The sequence below is a fragment of the Haliotis rufescens genome, unplaced genomic scaffold (assembly GCF_023055435.1).
Source record: "Haliotis rufescens isolate VD_foot unplaced genomic scaffold, xgHalRufe1.0.p SCAF_32, whole genome shotgun sequence".
Lineage (NCBI taxonomy): Eukaryota > Metazoa > Mollusca > Gastropoda > Lepetellida > Haliotidae > Haliotis > Haliotis rufescens.
The window spans coordinates 5,447,758-5,467,583 of NW_025964024.1; the positions used below are offsets into that span (position 1 = coordinate 5,447,758).

At 41.3% G+C, this 19,826-nt stretch overlaps 1 protein-coding gene across 3 annotated transcripts; it reads left to right on the forward strand.

The window, feature by feature from the left end:
* The first annotated feature begins 512 nt into the window (after positions 1-512).
* LOC124147686 lies at positions 513-18,071 on the forward strand. 3 transcript variants are annotated; one of them, XM_046518411.2, is made up of 12 exons: positions 513-620; positions 4,420-4,630; positions 7,333-7,510; positions 7,712-7,901; positions 8,293-8,403; positions 9,873-10,019; positions 10,667-10,727; positions 10,985-11,248; positions 13,123-13,226; positions 13,840-14,105; positions 15,416-15,627; positions 16,284-18,071. In XM_046518411.2, exons 2-12 carry the CDS (start codon positions 4,423-4,425, stop codon positions 16,775-16,777), a joined length of 2,235 nt encoding a protein of 744 aa, XP_046374367.2. In that variant the 5' UTR covers positions 513-620; positions 4,420-4,422; the 3' UTR covers positions 16,778-18,071. The 3 variants fall into 3 exon arrangements, with proteins under 3 accessions (XP_046374367.2, XP_046374369.2, XP_046374368.2); XM_046518413.2 differs by lacking the exon at positions 513-620 and adding an exon at positions 3,291-3,405; XM_046518412.2 differs by lacking the exon at positions 513-620 and adding an exon at positions 3,369-3,420.
* The last annotated feature ends 1,755 nt before the right edge of the window (positions 18,072-19,826 follow it).

The window sequence follows — 19,826 nt, forward strand, 5'->3', positions numbered from 1 at the left end:
AATTGTGCTCTGGCAGTGCTTAGTGTCAACAGCGAGAATGTCCTCTCTGAATGCGTTTCTTAAACAATGGTTTGTAAAAGGAGAATGGGAGTGTTCAAGTATGACGCGACTGCTAGCTACAACTATATGCGACCGATATACTCAACAAGAACACAAGCTCTCGCTTCGAAGTAAAATTATTTGAATTTCATATTGCACAAGTTATAACGTGTATAACCATCAACGATTCACGTCCATGCAAGCATAATTAATTTTGTTGTTGTCAGTGACGGCCTCGAATAAATTGTTAATTATGTGGTTCAGTCGTGCTTGAACGCTGGACAGTTCAAAATGTGAAACTTCATATACAACCCTAATACTAATACAAGGCAAAGTCCCCGAAACAGAGACACAACAAAGTCGTCTCGATCAGAGCAGATGACCTATATCTGCTGTCGCTCAGCCAATCACGCACAGTTACTGGAAACGGGCTCTCTTGGGGAACTCCCGGCTATGATTATATATAGTATCTGGGTTTTTCCGTATTTACTCGCAGAAAGACGATCACCAGTGTGCCTGTTATTGAAACTCTGCCATTCCTATACGCGTCTCCTCTTCACTGATAGCTGCAGAGAAGCGAGGTATGTATGACGACACATTATGTTGTTTGTTACTGCAACGTGGCATGTTCTATGCACGTGACCTGTGTCCCCCTTCACTGGCACAGTCAGCGGCTGAACACACACACACCTGTACACGTCACACCATGCTCTGGGACGTGATGATATTCTTAGCATGGGAATCTTTTCTGTTTCACTGGTATTATCAGCATTGGATTCCACTCCTGGTTGTTTAAGAATCATTTCTAAAGAAAGATAGACACACCGTATTTCCTCTAATAAGCGCCTCGGTATAATGTATTCTGTGAACAAGCTTGCAACATTGACAGGTAATGGAGGCCCGGCAGTGATTAGAGGCCCGGCGCTTAAAATTTCAACTACGGTGTTGCAGCTGGAGTCACTAATAAATAGACAATCAATTGAATTTTACAGCTTTAATTTAACTATGTCATAAGGGGTGTGTGATAGAATGTATTAGGAAGGTATGTATAACAGTGTATCTAATGATGTGTTTAACTGGTAGTTAATATATTGAACAGTAAACTACGTATATGACGGTTATTACAAACTGATTGATATAAGGAACTAGGTTTTTGTTCCCGGCCATTTTCTGTATATGTTATCATATACAATTAATAGATATAACGAATAAACTTATAACGAAATAACGGATATAGCGAAGTCACTTTGTGGTCTCGTGGCTACTCTGTCAACGACACCGTTTATGTTTACAACGAACTGTTAATCTCTGAGCTGATCACGTGACACGAAATAAGTACATTATTGAGTATTACTATCATATATTCTAGGGAGAAGTAATTGATATCTAGCATACCCGGCGTTTACCGGAGTCTCGGCTCAAATCAATCCCCGGCTCAATTCACCTTAGAGTGATCTCAGCCTAGGTCCAAGTCACTCTAGGCTGAGATCAATGTACACTGCCTTGGACCTGGGCTGAGATCACTCTAAGAGTGAATTGGTCCTAGGCTGAGATCACTCTAGAGTGACTTGGACCTAGGTTGAGATCACTCTAGAGTTACTTGGACCTAGGCTGAGATCACTCAGATAATCGAATGACAAATTCCAAGTTCGCCATGTTCACATATTCAGCGCTTAGGTTAGCGAGGACTGAGAGATGGTAATACAGGACACACAAGCTGAAAAAAAGTCAGTTGAGTGGAGCGCCGCTTTGAACACAGGCAATAAAGAGATAATATATGAAGAGCACAGACTGCAATAAGTTAGAGGTAATATTAGTCTCATAATCTTACCATGAATAACTTAACGCTGTTGAAAGCATGTAATAAAGGAAATTCACATTATCTTTGTTTACACTAAAACCCCATCTTGCCTGTACCAATTTAATCAAGGCGACTATGCTTGTCGTAAAAGGCGACTAACGGGATCGGCTGGTCAGGCTCGCTGACTTGGTTGATGCATGTCATCGATCCCAATTGCGTGGATCGATGCTCATGATATTAATCACTGGATTGTCTGGTCCAGACTCGATTATTTACAGACCGCCGTCTTATAGCTGGAATATTGCGGAGTGCGGCGTTAAACAACAAACCAACCAACCAACCAATTTAATCAGGGAAACCCAACCTGTCAGACCATTACTGTCGGGAACGTCTTCACATACATAAAGGGAGAGAACTCCCTACTCCATGGCCAATTCGTTAAGCCGTAGATGTATCAATCAGGGCGGTTTCACTTAGAATAGAACCGTGCGGATTAGCGAGGTTCACTCATTTTGACCTATTTGGAAATAAGAACAATGACTCATTGGAAAGGCTAGCCTGTCACAATTGGCATACAATTACTGCGTCACATTACTCAACCCCGAAATATAATGGTTGGTACTGAAAATATCCAGTTTGCCTCGAATCTAATTCTCCCTGAATGTATTCATTAATGGAAATATCTGTCGCATAATACAACGACATCCAGTCATCACGTACCAGAGACCATTGAAAATTCATTTTCTGTGTGCGTAGTTTGACACCAACTGAACTTACATTGATAACACATCGGGGTGGCGGCACACTTCCTACATTGAACCTATCCTTGTCTATGTCCGAACTTGATCTTCTTCCGGGTACCCATTTAACTGCGTTATGAACACAAGCGCGTGGGTCGAAGTCAGTCATCAAATGATATATTCTATTTGCTGATGGGGGTAGGACATTACATTACATTGTAATCTAACCTAATCTAAGTTATGTGATCATGGCAAAACATTTGTAAAAAGTATTTTAGGAAATATAACATTAAGCATATATTATAAATACATATATAATTTAATTTTGTTGGTGTGTGTGTGTGTGTGTTTTACACTGCGACGTAACCATTTATCCAAATGTTTTTGGCTTATCAACAAGTTCAGAGACAACAACAGGAGATCTAGACGCGTGACGCTGTTGCCGACAGAAGTGAATAGAGACTATAGTGACCTTGTAATGTCAGGCTGACACTGGGGCCCGTATCAAAATCAAAATTCCACGATTGATAAATAATTGTCGGTCTACTCATTCTGATATAAATCTATATAAATTTATAAATAAATATCAATCAGTATCTTCTGTAGACGTATTTTATTATCATTCTGACTGGGATAGTTATGCTCGTTTTTAGAAAACAATATGATCGGTGATATTCATAGGCTTTACTTCCTTGTCTGAGAGATAGGATTGATAACAAGGCCTGTGGCGACGTGAACAGTTATACCCCGCTACGTAAACAGTAATCATCACAATAGACAATCGATCTCTCTCACAACACGGGGTGTTGTTCATCACACGAGCAGGTAACGACAACATGAGTACGACGTAAGACCCTAGTCCAGTATTATGCAATTTCAAAACAGTTATTCTTGTAAGTTTAATGTTTAATGCTGAAAGTGTTGGTAATCTGAAGCTAGTAACATATTTTAAGGAAGAAATGTTAAAGTTGGATTTCATGGCCTGTTTCACTGACATTAACATGCGGCGACTATTTCTGAAGTTGTGGGCTAGCGGGGCTCTGTTATAAGGGAGCTAACTCTTGAAGCCTTCGTCTCGTTCAACGCCGTTGTTCATGTCTGTACAATGTGTGTGCCGAACCCACACGGTCGCGATTCCTTTTTCTCCACGTTTAAAGCGGGGAAAGTAATAGTAAATAAGATAATCTTCAGAGCAGGCTACACATCATTCACGTTGTATGTTGTGTGATGTGAGGAGGCATGCGTGGGTATATTAACGTCCTGGGAGATTCGGGGAAGAATGTCTTCAGCAACCCGTGCTTGTCGTAAGAGGCTACTAACGGGATCGGATGGTTAGACATGGTGACTTGGTTGATGCATCTCGTAGTATCCCTATTGCATAGATCGATGATGTCAGTCTCTTGATTGTCTGGTCCAGACTCGATTATATGACCGCCGTGTAATATTTGTTTCGCTGGTTTTGTATATAATTGTCCCTGTTACTATTATCATTACTGTCATTATTATCATTGCGCTGGAGGTCGACAGTCGGGATCGGATGGTCAGGCTCGCTGACATGGTTGATGCATGTCATGGTATCCCAATTGCGTGGATCGATGCTCATGATGCCAATCACTGGATTGCCTGGTTCAGAATCGCTTATTTACAGACCGCCGTCATATAGCTGGAATATTGTTGAGTACAATAGATTTATTGTTGATTTAAAGAACAAACAAACAAAACAACCTACTCGGAAATTACCAGTCATCCACTTTCATCCACTATGGCTGCAAAACAATGAACGATTAACTGTGTTGTTCAAACATCTCTTTCTCATTATGTCTATTATATATATTTCAGAAAATGGCAGACACAGCAGAGCACATGCCTTTGCTTCCTGTTCGAGAAACTTTCAAAAATACTTTCAACAAAATATACTCTGGGTTAAAAGATCTCAAGGACTATATACCGGAGGACGCCATCCGGTCTTACACGGAAGTGACGTCACAGCTGAAGGCGCTAGAGGAACATGTGAAAGATCTGGTGGTACAGAGAGGGTCGTCGGTATCCGGTGCGCATTATCATATTGTATATCTATGACATAAATGACTGTGCATGCCCTTTTCCATCCCCTGAATGAGTGAGTGGGGATGGTTTTCACCGCTTTTAGAAGTGTTTCAGGAATATGATTATGGGGTGTCAAACCCGGGTCATCGCGATCGGTGGGACGAACGAATGCTTTTGTTATGAAACGCAAACATAATCCAATTGATGATAATAATGTGTGTGTTTATGCGCCAAATTTACATCCTAAAGCATGCCCCGCTACATTATTATCACGGTCAAATGATCTGTGTGCACTCGAATGTATTTCTCTTCTCTCTGGGGAGGCGCTAGAAGATTAACAGTCACATTACCATCTCATTCTTTTGAGTGTCATTCACTGCTGAATGAACAGAGGCTTTTTAGATCGAAATCTCTTGCCTATAGAGACAACACGTGTCGAGGTGCCAAATACGGTCACCCATCCCACTACTCGCCGCGACCAACGTTGCTAAACTTTGCCTGATTTGTGGCCCATAGAAGTGTTGCGAGACACATTGTTGTAAAGCTGAACTGAGCACTGGGCATGGCAAATCTGTAGAGCTTCAGGAAGTCCTGTGAGACGTTTGTCATGCTGAAAGACCTATCGGTTGAGTCGAGCAAAGCATTGCACAAGGGGGGTTCTGAAGACTTGATTGATGTATTTGCCCTGCATTGGTAACTATTCTCTAAGTCTCAGTATCCAACTGCAACCAATTACATCCCGTATCATCGTGCTTGGACAGCACCATGGTCCTCTCCACACAGCTCGCCTCGCGTGTTACAAACTCATCATCTGTTACAGTTACAGAAATGCAGCATCTGCTCTAGTTTATGAAAAGGGTCGTTCTCCAACTCATTGTTGATAGCCCACTGTAGTCTGTTTTGCCAAAGGGTAGCTGTAATGACAGGAAGTCGGGCTGGTCGGTGGATGAATGACACTGATTACAAGACGTCGCCTGACTTGTGTCATCACTGATGGCACTGTGATGAATGGTCCAGGGCTGTCTCAAATGACCATAGTTACCCCCACCCGCAATGTTTTGTCATGATTCTTAAAGAAAAAGGGAGAATATAATACCCTGTTTACATGTGATGTTAAGCCTATGTCCAATCTTTTGGAGGGACTTCTGATAGCTTTACTGGAAAATTAGCCGTTGTATATATTTTATCGCAAAATGTTTTTGATCCAGAAACTGTACGGTTAAGGCCAACATAATCTATTTTCTAAACTAAGCTATTCCAAGATTCTGTATAAACGCATGAGTAAATCCGATCCCAGATGATCATAAGCATGATTTCACTGAGGTGGATCGACACAGTGGAAAAGGACACTTGAGACTCTATAAAGGATAAAGGGCTAATTAAGGAAATGTGCATTAATCCGCTGTACTCAGGTGTAGGGTGGTTGGGAAGAAGATTAGCCTTTGAATGCGAGGATGAGTGAGTGAGTATGGTCTAACGCCGCTTTAAGCAATATTCCAGCAATATCACGTGTCGGGATTGAATGTGAGAGACTATGAGACTATGATCGAGGATAAACTTATGTTTACAAGTTATTTTTGTTTGTTTATTTGTTGTTTAACGCCGCACTCAGCAATAATCCAGCTATATGACGGCGGTCTGTAAATAATCGAGTCTGGACCAGACTATCCAGTGGTTGACATCATGAACATCGATCCACGAAAATGGGATACGATGACATGCATCAACCAAGTCAGCGAGCCTGACCATCCGATCCCGATCGCCGCTTACGACAAGCATAGTCGCTTTCTACGGCAAACATGGGTTGTTGAAGACCTATTCTATCCCGGATCTTCACGGGTCTAGTGGGATTACACCATCTGTACATGGTATTGACTCTGGCTATAATGATTGACGACGATGTGTGTGTTTCGACTCGATACTTCCGGTAATCATTGTTGACGGTGGTTAATGTGACATCTACTGAGTGGCCCATCTTTGGTATTGGATGTGGCGTTGAAACATCCATGGAGAAGGAAAGTCTCATTACGATTAATTTGAATTGCCAACCGTCTGTACATTCCGAGCAGTGCTAAATACACCCGGATGCCTAATCTCGTTTGTTTCTCTGTCGTCTTGGCATGAATGTTTTACCAACAAACCGAATGTCCGAATGTCCTATTAACATCGATGGCTTTTTACACGCAAAAAATCCATGTGCATATTTCGTTCAAGTGGACTTTCAAGTGACGCAAGCCGAAATTCAACCTATGACTGTTTAACGTAGTGCGATCGATATAGCTGCACCGATTGTCACACATCACCAAATTCAACCAATGCATGTAGTCAGTCTGTATTGGACCGCCTCCTTGGTCTAGTGGTAGAGCGTCCGCCCAGAGAGCAGGGTTCGATCCCAGGCCGCGTCATACCAAAAGACGTTAAAAGATGGTATTTGATGTTACCCTGTCTTTCGCTCGACATTAAGGGGCTAAAACAAGGACTGGTCGGCTCGGAGTCTGTATATTGTGTCTGAGTGGGGTATTCTCAGTGAGCCATCACTTAATAGGCATCAGTCCGGACAAGTGCAAGCGGTCACACATACACACATAAGTGCAATAATCTTGGACGCGACATTAAACCCAGTTTCACCTTCACCACTAGTCCATATTGTACCTAGGCTTAAAACAATGAGTGGCGTAATGTTAAAATATTTCTTTCTCTCCACAGAAATATCTCTTGTGAACCAAGCAGATCTCCCCGAGGAGAAATGGGAGCCCCTGGGTCAAGGTTGTTTCGGGGCGGTGTTCAAAGTCCGCTACCAGGGTAGTGATTCAGCCATCAAAATATTCACAACAGACGCGAGTTCCAAACTGAGGGAGATGGATGCTGAGACCAACCTTCTCAGGTACATGATCTTCTCTATGTCCTACTGAAGCCGTGTCGTGATTATCATAATGATGCCGAATTTGGTAATGATTAAAATAATTAAGTTAATAGCGCAAGATTCCACTTTGCTTTTGGCAAAGCGATTGACATTGTCTCTTTCACCATTTTCGATTTTATTCGTCATTTATAACTGAATGAATTTGGAACATGGTTATTTTAGAGGCCTCAGTCACGACAACATCATCGCCTACAGAGGGACCGGATACGTAACTACGGAGAGACTTAAGGAACTAACTCAGGACAACCTTGAACTAGATGATTGTGGGGACTCTATGCGGTTCATTATCATGGAGTACATCGAGAAAAACCTGGACACTTATGTTGAGCGGAGCAAAACACCCGATGCACCGGTAAGTTTGTTTAAGTGTGTTTGTTTGTTTAACGCCACACTCAGCAATATTCCCGCTCTGACGACAGCCTGTAAATATCAAATTTGGACTAGACAAACCAGTGATTGATATAAGAAACAATCCACGCCGTTGGGGTACGATGACACACAATCAACCAAGTCACTAAACCTGACACCCTATCCATAATGTCGCCTCTAAAGACCAGGATAGGTTGCTAGGGACATATCCGCACAGGGTTACAGCGGGTTAGTATTCTGTTAATATCCGTATTTCTTAATTAAGCACGAGACACTTTTTCATGTCGAAATTAAAAAAGCTCATTGATAATCTTGATCAGGTCATTTCACAGGCAGCACAAAACAGGAAACGTTCACGAAGAAATATATTTCAGGGGTTGACAGTTCAAGAAACATGGATAATTGGACAGAAGATCGCCAGTGCCTTGAATTATCTCCATGGTAAGGGAATTGTTCACAGAGATCTGAAGCCGGACAACATACTGGTAAGTATTGCTGAGTGAGATGTTGGCCATATCGCAGTTACACTCTCCTGAGATTTGAGCAATATCCCAGGCTTGTCATGACGAATATTCTGGTTTGATACCACTCTCAACCAAAATTTGAACTCCCCTCAGTGACCATTGAGTGAATGATCAACAAGATGGAGCGTGGGCTCTTGAGTCATTTAGGTGTCAGCTTTCTTAAACGATTGTTTCTTTAGTGCCACCTCTTAACAAAAAGCAAGTCACACATGACATAACTGTTCCCTCGATAGTAAACCCCGGTGTATTTAAGTCATATATGGTGCGGCCTATACCATTCTCCATTCGGAACTGTCCGTGTACGTTTGTTTTCGAGATACTGACTTTAGATATACTTCTTCGAATGTTGTGCTGCTTATCGTGGTACATGTAGCTGATAGGCTAATGAGAGAGTTTTTTGGGTGTGTCATGTCTTTATAAATAGAGGTATCGAATCGAATTGAAATAAATGATTTAACTGAGATTGATCATGCAGGGGACATAAAGCATGGGCTTCACACCTTGTTCCGATCACGTACGCGAAGGCAATCGACACCAGCCTACCCAACCGCCCACCCCAAGATCTACACTATGTTCATAAAGATATTAATGTTGAAATATTGGGACATATTTCATGACATATGTTAATATATCGCTAACTGATGGAGTATTAAGGTTTAATTATGTGATTGATTTTACAATTTAGGTCTCGTTTCCTGGTGCCTCAGCAATAAATATATTTTGGTCCAACCCATTTTTAAACGAAGGCAATAATGAAGCAGATAAATATAGTTATCCGATCGTTATAAGAAAATCAGTACCAAAATAGTTCGTGGAAAGTTGTCGGCGATTCCGGGAGCAATTACCGTCTTTTCTTCAATACCCGGAACTCCAGCCAAACCAAATAGAAGAATAGAGACTCCGAAGAACTGAGGTTGGGTCTCTAGTTTTTTATACCATTGTGTTGACGTGACGCCATGGTTTAAGTCAGATAAATCACTGGAATCAACAGAGGTTCATGATTTATCCATTACAAAACACACGGCAGGTCTATTAATACTGGGTTCGGTCGGGTAGCTTAGTGGTTAAAGCGTTCGCTCGTCACGCCGAAGGCCCGGGTTCGATTCCCGACTTGGGTACATTGTGTGAAGCCCATTTCTGTTGTCCCCCGCCGTGATATTGCTGGCGTATTGCTGAAAGCGGCGTAAAACCATACTCACTCACTCACTCACTCTGGCAATACTGTAAATGTATCCACATTTCGAATATTGCCTATCATACCTCGAAGAAAAGAGACCTGGTATCCGATATACGCTTGGTAATTAAAGTGTACTAAATAATTAACTCCGGGCATCTACTATCAAAAATGGAGGCATTACTATCATCCTACATTGGTCTGAATGGTGCTATAAATATGCATGTTGCTTACAGTTTATTGATCTTTATTCAAGTACGACTCAGGAAAACGCATTGTGAAGGTAGCTGACTTTGGCTTGGCTTGGAGGAACGACTTCGTCAACACCAAGTATGTGTTCGGATCAACCGGTTCTCAGCGGGGGTTGAGTCTCAGCTCAAAAAAGTCCCCGGCAGGATCTACGGTAATAAAATAACTTCAAAGTATGATATATATTTCCTTTTAGAATGAGTGAGTGAGCTGCTCATCTTATTCATGTCATCCAACATTCGTCCTTGATTTATCAGCAAGATATCTATGCTCGTTGGTTTCACCAAAGTATGAATTCTAGTCTAAAACCCACATGTCTTCGGTTTTTTCTTCAACATTAGACTGACACTCCGTTAAATACTGTTAATTATATAAATACTTGAATTATTGTCGTGAGTGAGTGAGTTGGGTTTAACGCCACTTTTAACAGTATTCCAATTATATCGGATATCACGGCGTGTCAGCTTAATGTGGGAGGGCAGTCCGACGTGATGCAGCTCTCAGACGTTTACCACTTTGGTGAAACCCACGAGCATGGGTATGGTGCTTACAAACCAGGAAAAACCTCGAAACCATAGTCAAAGTTATGATCATTGGGTTCAGGCATGCCCAAGGGACGCGACTCTGCCAAGCGAATTTCGGTGCCTCAGACGACTGGGTCATCCGTATCTCCATTAATTGAACTGACAGACTAAATGCAGAGGTTGCCAGAACGAACACTGAACCATATTTGGAATGCACGATAATTAAATTCATCTGTACGAATAATTATGTTCAAATTTAAATATTCATACATTTCAGCGGACGTACAAGCATCTCCGATGGGGCCCGCCTGAATTGTTCGACGAGGATTCAATAAAAGGTACAAAGAAGTCTTATCCTCGATGTAGCTAAAATGCCGGGCAAAAGAAACAAGAAATGGTTAGTCGACGGTGACGTATTTGATGTGGGAGCGAAAGTTTTCACCAGTGGGCCACCCCATCACAGATGATAGCAATTCACCTTCGCTTTATCCTTTACAAATTCTCATTACATAGTGTGTGCACTACTCAACTTCCGATGATGCTTTTCTTTGAATCACTTTCATTGTGGTCATGAGGATGTAAATGTCTGTTGCAGATGTCCCAGCCCTTGACCGCTACAAGAGAGGAGACATTTGGTGCTACGGGATGATCATGGCGTTTCTCATTACTGGACAGAAACCCTTCGCCAACCTGGTAACGGATGACATTGATAGAGAGGAGCTGGAAGGAATTGGGGTGACTCCGGTTCGCCTTCCCCAGAACCTTCAGCCCGAGCTGAGGGTCATTGTGGAGAGTTGCAGACAGGTCAAGGCCGAGGACAGACCGACTGCACAGATGTTGCTTGGAAAGTATGACAAAGGTACGATGGAAAGTTTCTTCCAGCACTATACGGAGCTTCTGGTATCTCTTGTGCAGAGGACACGTGAAGATCCGGGGTGGAATAGGTCTTCAGCAGCCCATGCTTGCCGTAAAAGGAGACTATGCTTATCGTAAGACAGTCCAGTGATTGATGTCATGATCATCGACCTACGCAATTGGGATACGGTGACACGCATCAATCAAGTCAGGGAGCCTGACCATCCCGTTAGTCGCCGCTTACGACAAGCTTGGGTTGCTGAGGACCTGTTTTAACCCGGTACATGCGGTGGTTATCTAAATAGCTACTTGGGTGGTTGAGGGGTGTTTCAGCTTATTAGGTATTGATAAATTTAAATCAGATGTGACTGTGCAGCGTTGAGTAATTTGTAAGATTGGATCCTATAACTAAACCTTTTCTTGTCTAATCCCGACATTACTATGAATGCCTTTCTTCCTTTATACGCGTTATTATTTTGTCGCAAAAAGAAACGTTTTCTTGCATGACATCAACATTACATGAAATTCATTATATATATTCAATCTTAGTACGATTTGACTTACATTTCGCTTTCCTTACATTCTAATTACGATGTGTGTAGGTATCTCTTGAACTTTTGAGGTCATCATTGTTTGATACGTCACTACATATCAATGTTATGCCATTTACTAAATACATATATTTACCTACATGTAAACGAGACCGCCTCCGTGGTGTAGTGGTAGAGCATCCGCCCGGAAGGTCTGAGGTTCGATCCCAGGCCGCGTCATACCAAAAGACGTTAAAAGATGGTACTTGTTGTTACCCTGCCAGGCGCTCGGCATTAAGGGGCTAAAACAAGGACTGGCCAGCTCGGAGTCTGTATACTGTGTCTGAGTGGGGTCTTCATGTTAATCTAAGCGACATGACATCTAAGTGGGCTAGCACTGTACCGAACAAGCAGCCACACACACACACACACACACACGTGCATGCACGTCGCTATAAAAGTGCAATAATTTTGGACGCGACGGTAAACCCCATTTCACCTTACCTCACCTTTACCTACGGGAAGAAAGACTTCACCGATATTTACTGAAAACGTCGATACAGACAATGTAGAAATTTTAACTTTTGAGACATCCGGCAAATGTATTCGGTACTTATGCTTCAAGGGTTCAAGAGCACCTCAAACCTGAAGTGATATGTTTATGCCCTAATTGCTTGTGTTTAATTATGCTTTGCGGAACCCGAACAAAGGTAGACAACTCTGCACGTGGAATTTGCAAACTACCGTCCATGTGATCGACATGACAAAAGGTCTTCTTGTGACACACATGCAGATTGAACGTTTTGTCAACAAGTGCTTCACCGAGTATCTGAATGTAAAAGAAAAAAGTCACAACTGAACACGCCGTGATATAACTGGAAAACTGTTGAAAGCGGCGTTAATCCAACCTCACTAAAATGACAATATAGAGATGTTATGCAAAGGGAAGCGCATAAGCTAGTTATGTCAAGCGCGCAAGTTTCTACGACCAGCTTTCCTTCCCTAAGTAATAATCGTTCAACTCCCCCCATCATGAGAAATAGACCCAATTTATTGCATGTCACAGGAGGTGATTAAATCGGGTTCTATGGTTTATTGCTTGTCAACCGTTGTTCATGATGACAACCACTGGTTTGCCTGGTCCAATCTCGACTATTTCCAGGCCTCTGGGCCCCGCTACACAAGGTCATCTTAGCGCTAGTCAGACTACTATGTTAAAGTATGTGAGTGACGATCATCTTAAGGCTACGATCGTTTTGTGGAACGAAGTCCTGGATACATCTGACTGTGGCGTAAAACATCATTCGATCATTCATCACCATCTTACTCGCTCTACTACTTATTCCAGAAATGAAAGAAACGTTTTTGAAGGCGCCCGAAGAGCAGGAATTCTTCACGTGTGCCTTCATGCACAAGACTGACATCTTCGTTGCTGATTCTTGTGTTTCTGAGGCAGGTGTTCATAGCTTAACATAGAATTTTTTGTGATGTTTTATTTTTAATACAGATTTTAGCATTAACGAAAAACAGTATTACCAGGAACCTTAGAAGGGGCACGACATCGTCGTTTAAGCAACTAAATTTTATAAATCTTGGTTGCCGAGTCGTCTTGGGCACGTCAGAAACCTATCATCCGGTTCGACCCGATTATGTTTCTAGGTTTGTCAGCACTATACTCGTGCTCGTGGGTTTCACCGAAGTGGTAAAAATCTGAAACCTGGATCACATCGGGCTTTCCTTCCACATTAAGCTGACACGCCGTGATTTCACTGGAATAATGTTAAAAGCGGCGTTAGACCCAACTCATTCACTCACTCACTCACGTTTACATTAGGGAGTCAGTAGTTGTCGATTAAAGGATAATGATGACATTGGATAAGTTCATGTCATCAAACCCAACCTCGCATACAGTGGTTTGTCTGGTTCAGTGTCTTATATTCACGAGACAATAAAGCAGGAATATTGCGACCTTAAGCAACTTTCATTCACTCTGATATAGTTTTATAATGTCTGATTATGAATCACGTTAACACACAACAAATAATAGAAATGTTTCCACATGTAGCGCACTGAAGGATTTTTCAAGACCAGGATTCGACCACAAGGATACGACCACTCGTTCCTTCTGTGTCCTGTGCAGACCGAGGATGCTCCTTATCACCCGACTCCCCCATCAGATGAATGGGACTTCTTTATGGCATACAACGATAGTCTTGCTCAGTTCAAAGGGAAGGCCAAGAGGAAGGAGATCGATGACAATCCATTTGTATCCCTGAAGTGGCTGACCATTGCCAGACCAGGCGCCGAGGAAATACAGCACCTGGAACTCAGGTAAGATGTCTATTTGGCTCAACTCGGCTCGTTCTGCACCTACACATTCACCGCTCGCCCCTTTCTGTATCCGAAAGGAATGACACTAGTTAATTACGAATGGTACCTCGTGCAGCTATGGAGCAATGATATTGTTCATGTACACTTTTATTTGAATTCAAAAGCAAACTGAAATCCTTTGAACACTTATATGAAATTCACGACTCTTACCACTGTGAGTTCTATCCTGAGATGTTTACCATTCTGTCAAATTGTTGTTAATTCATGGCAAACTGAGAGGCCATAGGCCCATAGTTCAAAATATTTCAAGGTTTGCGGTGTTTCTTCAAATCAACAATGCATGTATGAATATAACATTTAAAGCTGACATGAGTTTGCAAAACAAATTGATGTTTCGATATGATGTATACTTCTTTGGAATATATTTGTTTCTTAATTGAAGATAGAATTGAAAGACAAGCATATTATGATACCCATTTTCTACAGCATCAAGATTACAAGATGTAGAGATATTGTTAGACTTTGAAATGTGCATCTATAGACCAGTAAATTGTAATAACCTGCTGACTATTCGAGCTAGCGAGACTCGAAACTTTTTTATTGTAACAGATACGCGATATTCTTCGAGTATCAATTGTTTTTTTTAATAAAATAGCTATATGAGTGGTGTTTTTCAGTCCACATTTGCTGAAAACTATCTTTAGCTCTTTGAAGAAATAATGACATACATTTTCATATTTGACAATTCTATCATGACGGCCAAGTTTAAGAAAATGTTTATTTTATATTGGGGTCTGCGCGCGCCGTTCCACATTCAATGGATCGCCGTGAAATGTAAAGGTAGCATAGACTTTATTTCATACTTTAACAAAATACAGTGTATTCCCAGCCCACCTCAACGTTCAGTAAACTGGTATAGTTAGAAACATAGTGCATTCAGTGAGGAATAATCAACAGTTGTGTATTACACATCTGATTATTCAACAAGTCCAATGTTTCAAGTAGTGTAGGGTACATTTATTCTGAATGTTTCCAAGTCACGGAAACGTACTGATATCTAATGGGATATACCTATGCTTGCCGTAGGAGGCGACGAAATGGGTCAGGTGGGCAGACACTTGCTCATGGTATCACGCACTGGTTTTAGTGGACGCGACTCGGTTATTCCAGGCCGACGTAGCTAGAATATTGCTGAATGTGTAGTATTTCTAATTCCTACCTACTTCACTTATCAATCAAAACCGTCAGCCGCGGATTTGACGAGACCCATTAACCATGCAAGTGAGTTCATTAACTACGGACATGTACAGATACGTCCAGTCAACCTACTGCCACCACCGAGCCATGAGGGAGATTTGGATGAAGGAACTGACCCCAACGGAACGCCATGTCGAGGTGCCCTGCAAGGCGATTGTTCATCCGTTCTACAGCACGTCCTTTGGGCTCCATGTGGCTATTCTGACCAATGAGGGGCCGGGCGAATACCAGAAGTTCATTTTCTGTCGCAGGGCAAGACGTGCAGGTAAATATTGAGACTCACTATAATTTATACAAAGGGGAAAAATGTAATGATATCTGCATACATACAAGTCTTTTAATCTATGTGAATGCAGCTTCTCGTGGCAAAAGCGTCCACTAGCCTTTTTTTATCAAAGAAACTAGGCTTTGATATAGACTAGTGGACACGCTTGCCTCGGGAAGATGGTGTGTGTGGGCTTCAGAGTATTGGTAGTTCGTCGTTTACATAATCGGCATTGTAATTCAGCATTATTCGGTATTTACAGAGCGTATTTACACATTTACTCTTTTTTTGAACACCTGGTGTCTTTACTGATTTTCAGTTATCCAATCATATAATTTTCACCATTGTTTAGCCTTTCACGGTCAGTGGAATCCGTTTCTATAGATAATAGACACTGAGGTGAAGTGAGATGAAATGGGGTTTAGCGTCGCGTTCAAGATTATTGCACATGTCCGATGCATGCACGATGTCCTTGTTTTAATCACCTTAATGCCGAGGCTCAAAGGGAGTTACCAACAGTTATCATCTTTCAACGTATATTTGTACGACCATCTACCTACTCCTTGATATCCAGTGTGACATTTCCATTGTTGATTTGTGGGTCGTACTTTTTATGACAACGAAATAGAAAGTAAAGACAATTTGTTTTATTCCAGGTGTCTCAAGCCCCGGTGTTCTCACATGCGGGGCTGTCGAGAGTTGCTCAATTAACGATTTCGTTGATGCATCCGAAGGTGGTGGTAAACGGGTTGATTTGGTCAAAACTGCCGCAAGAGGTCTCCACGAGGAACTAGGTCTGGAACTGACCGGAAATGACCTCGAGGCCATTACCCTAAATACCGTATACCTCAAGTTTGACACTCACGAATGGGGGATGTGTGGATTTGTGGATCTCACCGATGAGCGAATCAGCGGGGGTCACAGAATAAGCGCCCAAAACCTGGAAGCCAGATTCCTTGGTGGAGCCAAGGACAAATTTGAACATGATGCCATTGTAAAAATTGAATTCAAACTGGACACTATGGTGGATTTCGTCTTCGAGAAACACCATGAATTTGCCAGTTCCGCGAAGCTTGTAGTTGTGAAGGTTCTTCAGGCGTTTTTTGGCGTGGATGCTGTCCAGCGAGCATTTGAGTTGAAGGGGGAGTAAAACATCGTCAGATGTTTTATGTAATGTGATAGTCACGTGGACTAGTGAAATTAGTTCCGATATAGAATCCTCCAAACGCTGGCCAAGATAATCTATAGGATTGAGGTGAATCGAGTGCGTTAACCCATTGTCTCCGGCAGTATTATATCAACGGTTTGGGGGTTAATTGCTCTTTTCGGTCAGACAAAATGTCATTACCTTAGGCAAGCATTACATGTACATATATGTCCCTGGCAAACATTTGTACCTGAAGAAGCACCGATAGCCTATTTCGAGGACATTATTAACACAGGACACACTTTTTCTGCAACCTTTCGTGCCTATTCTCCATTAACAAAGACGTGATAATTGAATATCAAGAACTGTTTCCTGTATATCATTATGATTATGAAATTAACAAAACAAAAGTGTGCTTCATTAGAAATCCATATGCATTATGTTACGATCAAGTTGTTTATAACGTGCAGACGCGTGCGTCGTACCATCCTTCACACCTTAAATAGACGTCAGCGCGATTAAGTTGATACCAGCTGTTTACTTCAAACAGTCCACTTGTAAACAACAGTCTAAGTGTATTTGCTCTTAGTTATATAGAAACGAGAACAAATGTCAATGTATTTCTCTGTACATTGTATCAATGTTAACAGTCTGGCAAAAGAAAGTGTACAATTAAAAATTGGATTTGACTATAAAATTACAAACGTAGTTAAAGCGTTGTTAAAGCGTTCGCTCGTCGCCGAACTATTTGTTTAATTCCCCACATGGGCATGTACAATGCGTGAAACCTATTTCTGGCGTTCCCTGCCGTGATTTTGCTAACAAAACAAGTGAAAATGACTTTTTAAATAAATTCTGTGAAAATCTATATTTTGCAAACTATTCCAGGCACACGCTAATGCAATGCGCCCTAAATATAATTTTGTATTTTGACATTTTGTATTTGTATGGGTTCGAATCCCAGATACGATCCGTTCATGAGTTGTCAGCACCACGCCCGTGCTTGTGGTTATCACCAAAGTAATCAACGTCAACGCTCTCGTCACTTCAGGCTTTCCTTCCATATGATCATCCACAATCATAGGATTCTGGCACGTATAAGGGGCGCAACTTGCACTGTGACTAGCGGCGCCTCAGATGACTGGGTGCCATCTACTGAATATTTCTACACGATTACACTGAAATAATGCAATCAAAATTCGATTTAGTAATATCAAAGTTCTATTTTATATATATTTTAATCGACATTGTGATATTATGTATTCATTTTTACTGTGTATTAGGTATCAGCATAGTCACATGAAGGGAGAATTCATTACATTTGTTAACCAGGAAGTGAATGATTGATCAAATTTGAGATATCTACGGTACATGTTTGTATCTTCTTTGAGCAGAGATTTCTTATGAATATGTATAATATTACGCCATTTATTGATATCTAAATATATCTAGGTTTTACTTACATCGTAAAACTGAGATGAAATAGTAAAACGGTGTTTCATACATGTACTCTCAATACATACGACCATAACCTTTGTTTCAAGAAAGAGTAGCCTCCCCTGGACCAAAGCGCCCGCACGTCAGTTTATTTGGCTTCAGAAATTTCGATTTTCTGAATCTCGATGAATTGCATTGCATTATGTAGACGTGAATCGTCGTTTCAACAATTTAATTAAACTTCTTGTCAGACGACGCACGGGAAAAATACAAATAAAAACAAAACATTTCCAAAATCCAAAGGAATATCTGCGAAAAGCAGGGCCTGTTGTACAATTTTATTTGCCTCACTGATCCTTCATGTATGGAAAGGACCTCCACATGCCTACCATAAAACGTTTAGAAAGCACTGGAGGTTGTAAGTCATCGGGATCGATCATTTGATTTTCGTGATGTGCGCGAGTGTATATATATATATATATATATATATGCGTGTGTGTGTGTGTGTGTGTGTGTGTGTGTGTGTGTGTGTGTGCGTGCGTGCGTGCGTGTGTATTTTTGTTTAAAAAAGAATTGTCCCCGGAAATTAATGATTGTACTTCAAAACTGTGAAAGAAAGAAAAGAAATTTACCTGCCACTAAATTAAACGTGTTTTTCTTTAAAGAAATTCAGTCTCATATTTTCAAATATATATATATATCCGTTAATCTACGAGTAGCTGCGTTTATGTCACTTTCAACTAATCCTCAGTATTCCTCAAACACTCGGGTGCCGTTGTACAAAACAACCTTAGCGACTGTCTTAAGTCTATGTTAAGGTAGGGGAGTTACGATCACCTTAGCGCTAAGATCGCTTTGTACAACGCCACCCTGTTCAGTAGAATAGGTCTTCAGCAACCCATGCTTGCCGTAAAAGGCGACTATGCTTGTCGTAAAAGGCTCGCTGACTTGGTTGATACATGTCATCGATCCCAATTGCGTGGATCGATGCTCATGATATCAATCACTGGATTGTCTGGTCCAGACTCGATTATTTACAGACCGCCGTCATATAGCTGGAATATTGCTGAGTGCGGCGTTAAACAATAAACCAACCAACCAACCAGTAAGAGTACAACGTAGCAACTCTTGGAAGTTGTCTGTTTCACTTTCAGGAAGCTTATATCTTATTGTGGGAATGTAAATGACTTGCGAACAAAGTTATCAGATAATGATTTTATCTCATTTTCTCACAGATATGACATTATTGGCCTATCAGAGACCTGCTTCAAAGATATTGACCTCAAAGATTTGTTTTTCGATTATATCTATTACAGTGTTAATGCAGTAAGAGCTGCGCATTATGGGCGATTAACCGGATGAATTGTGCTACTTATAAAAAGATCATTGAAACCTTATATAATATTTGTACACAGTTGCCATAATGCGGTTTTTGTTATTCGAGAAGTCTTTATTTGCACATGATAAAACTAATTTGTTATGATCAATGTATATAAACCCTGTGCATCAGCTTCAATCTCATTAAAATCAGATCTTAGTTCTCGCTATCGCTTAAAACAGATCTCAGGACATCCCATTACGGATCACGTCAGACCGACCTTGCGCGAATTTGGAC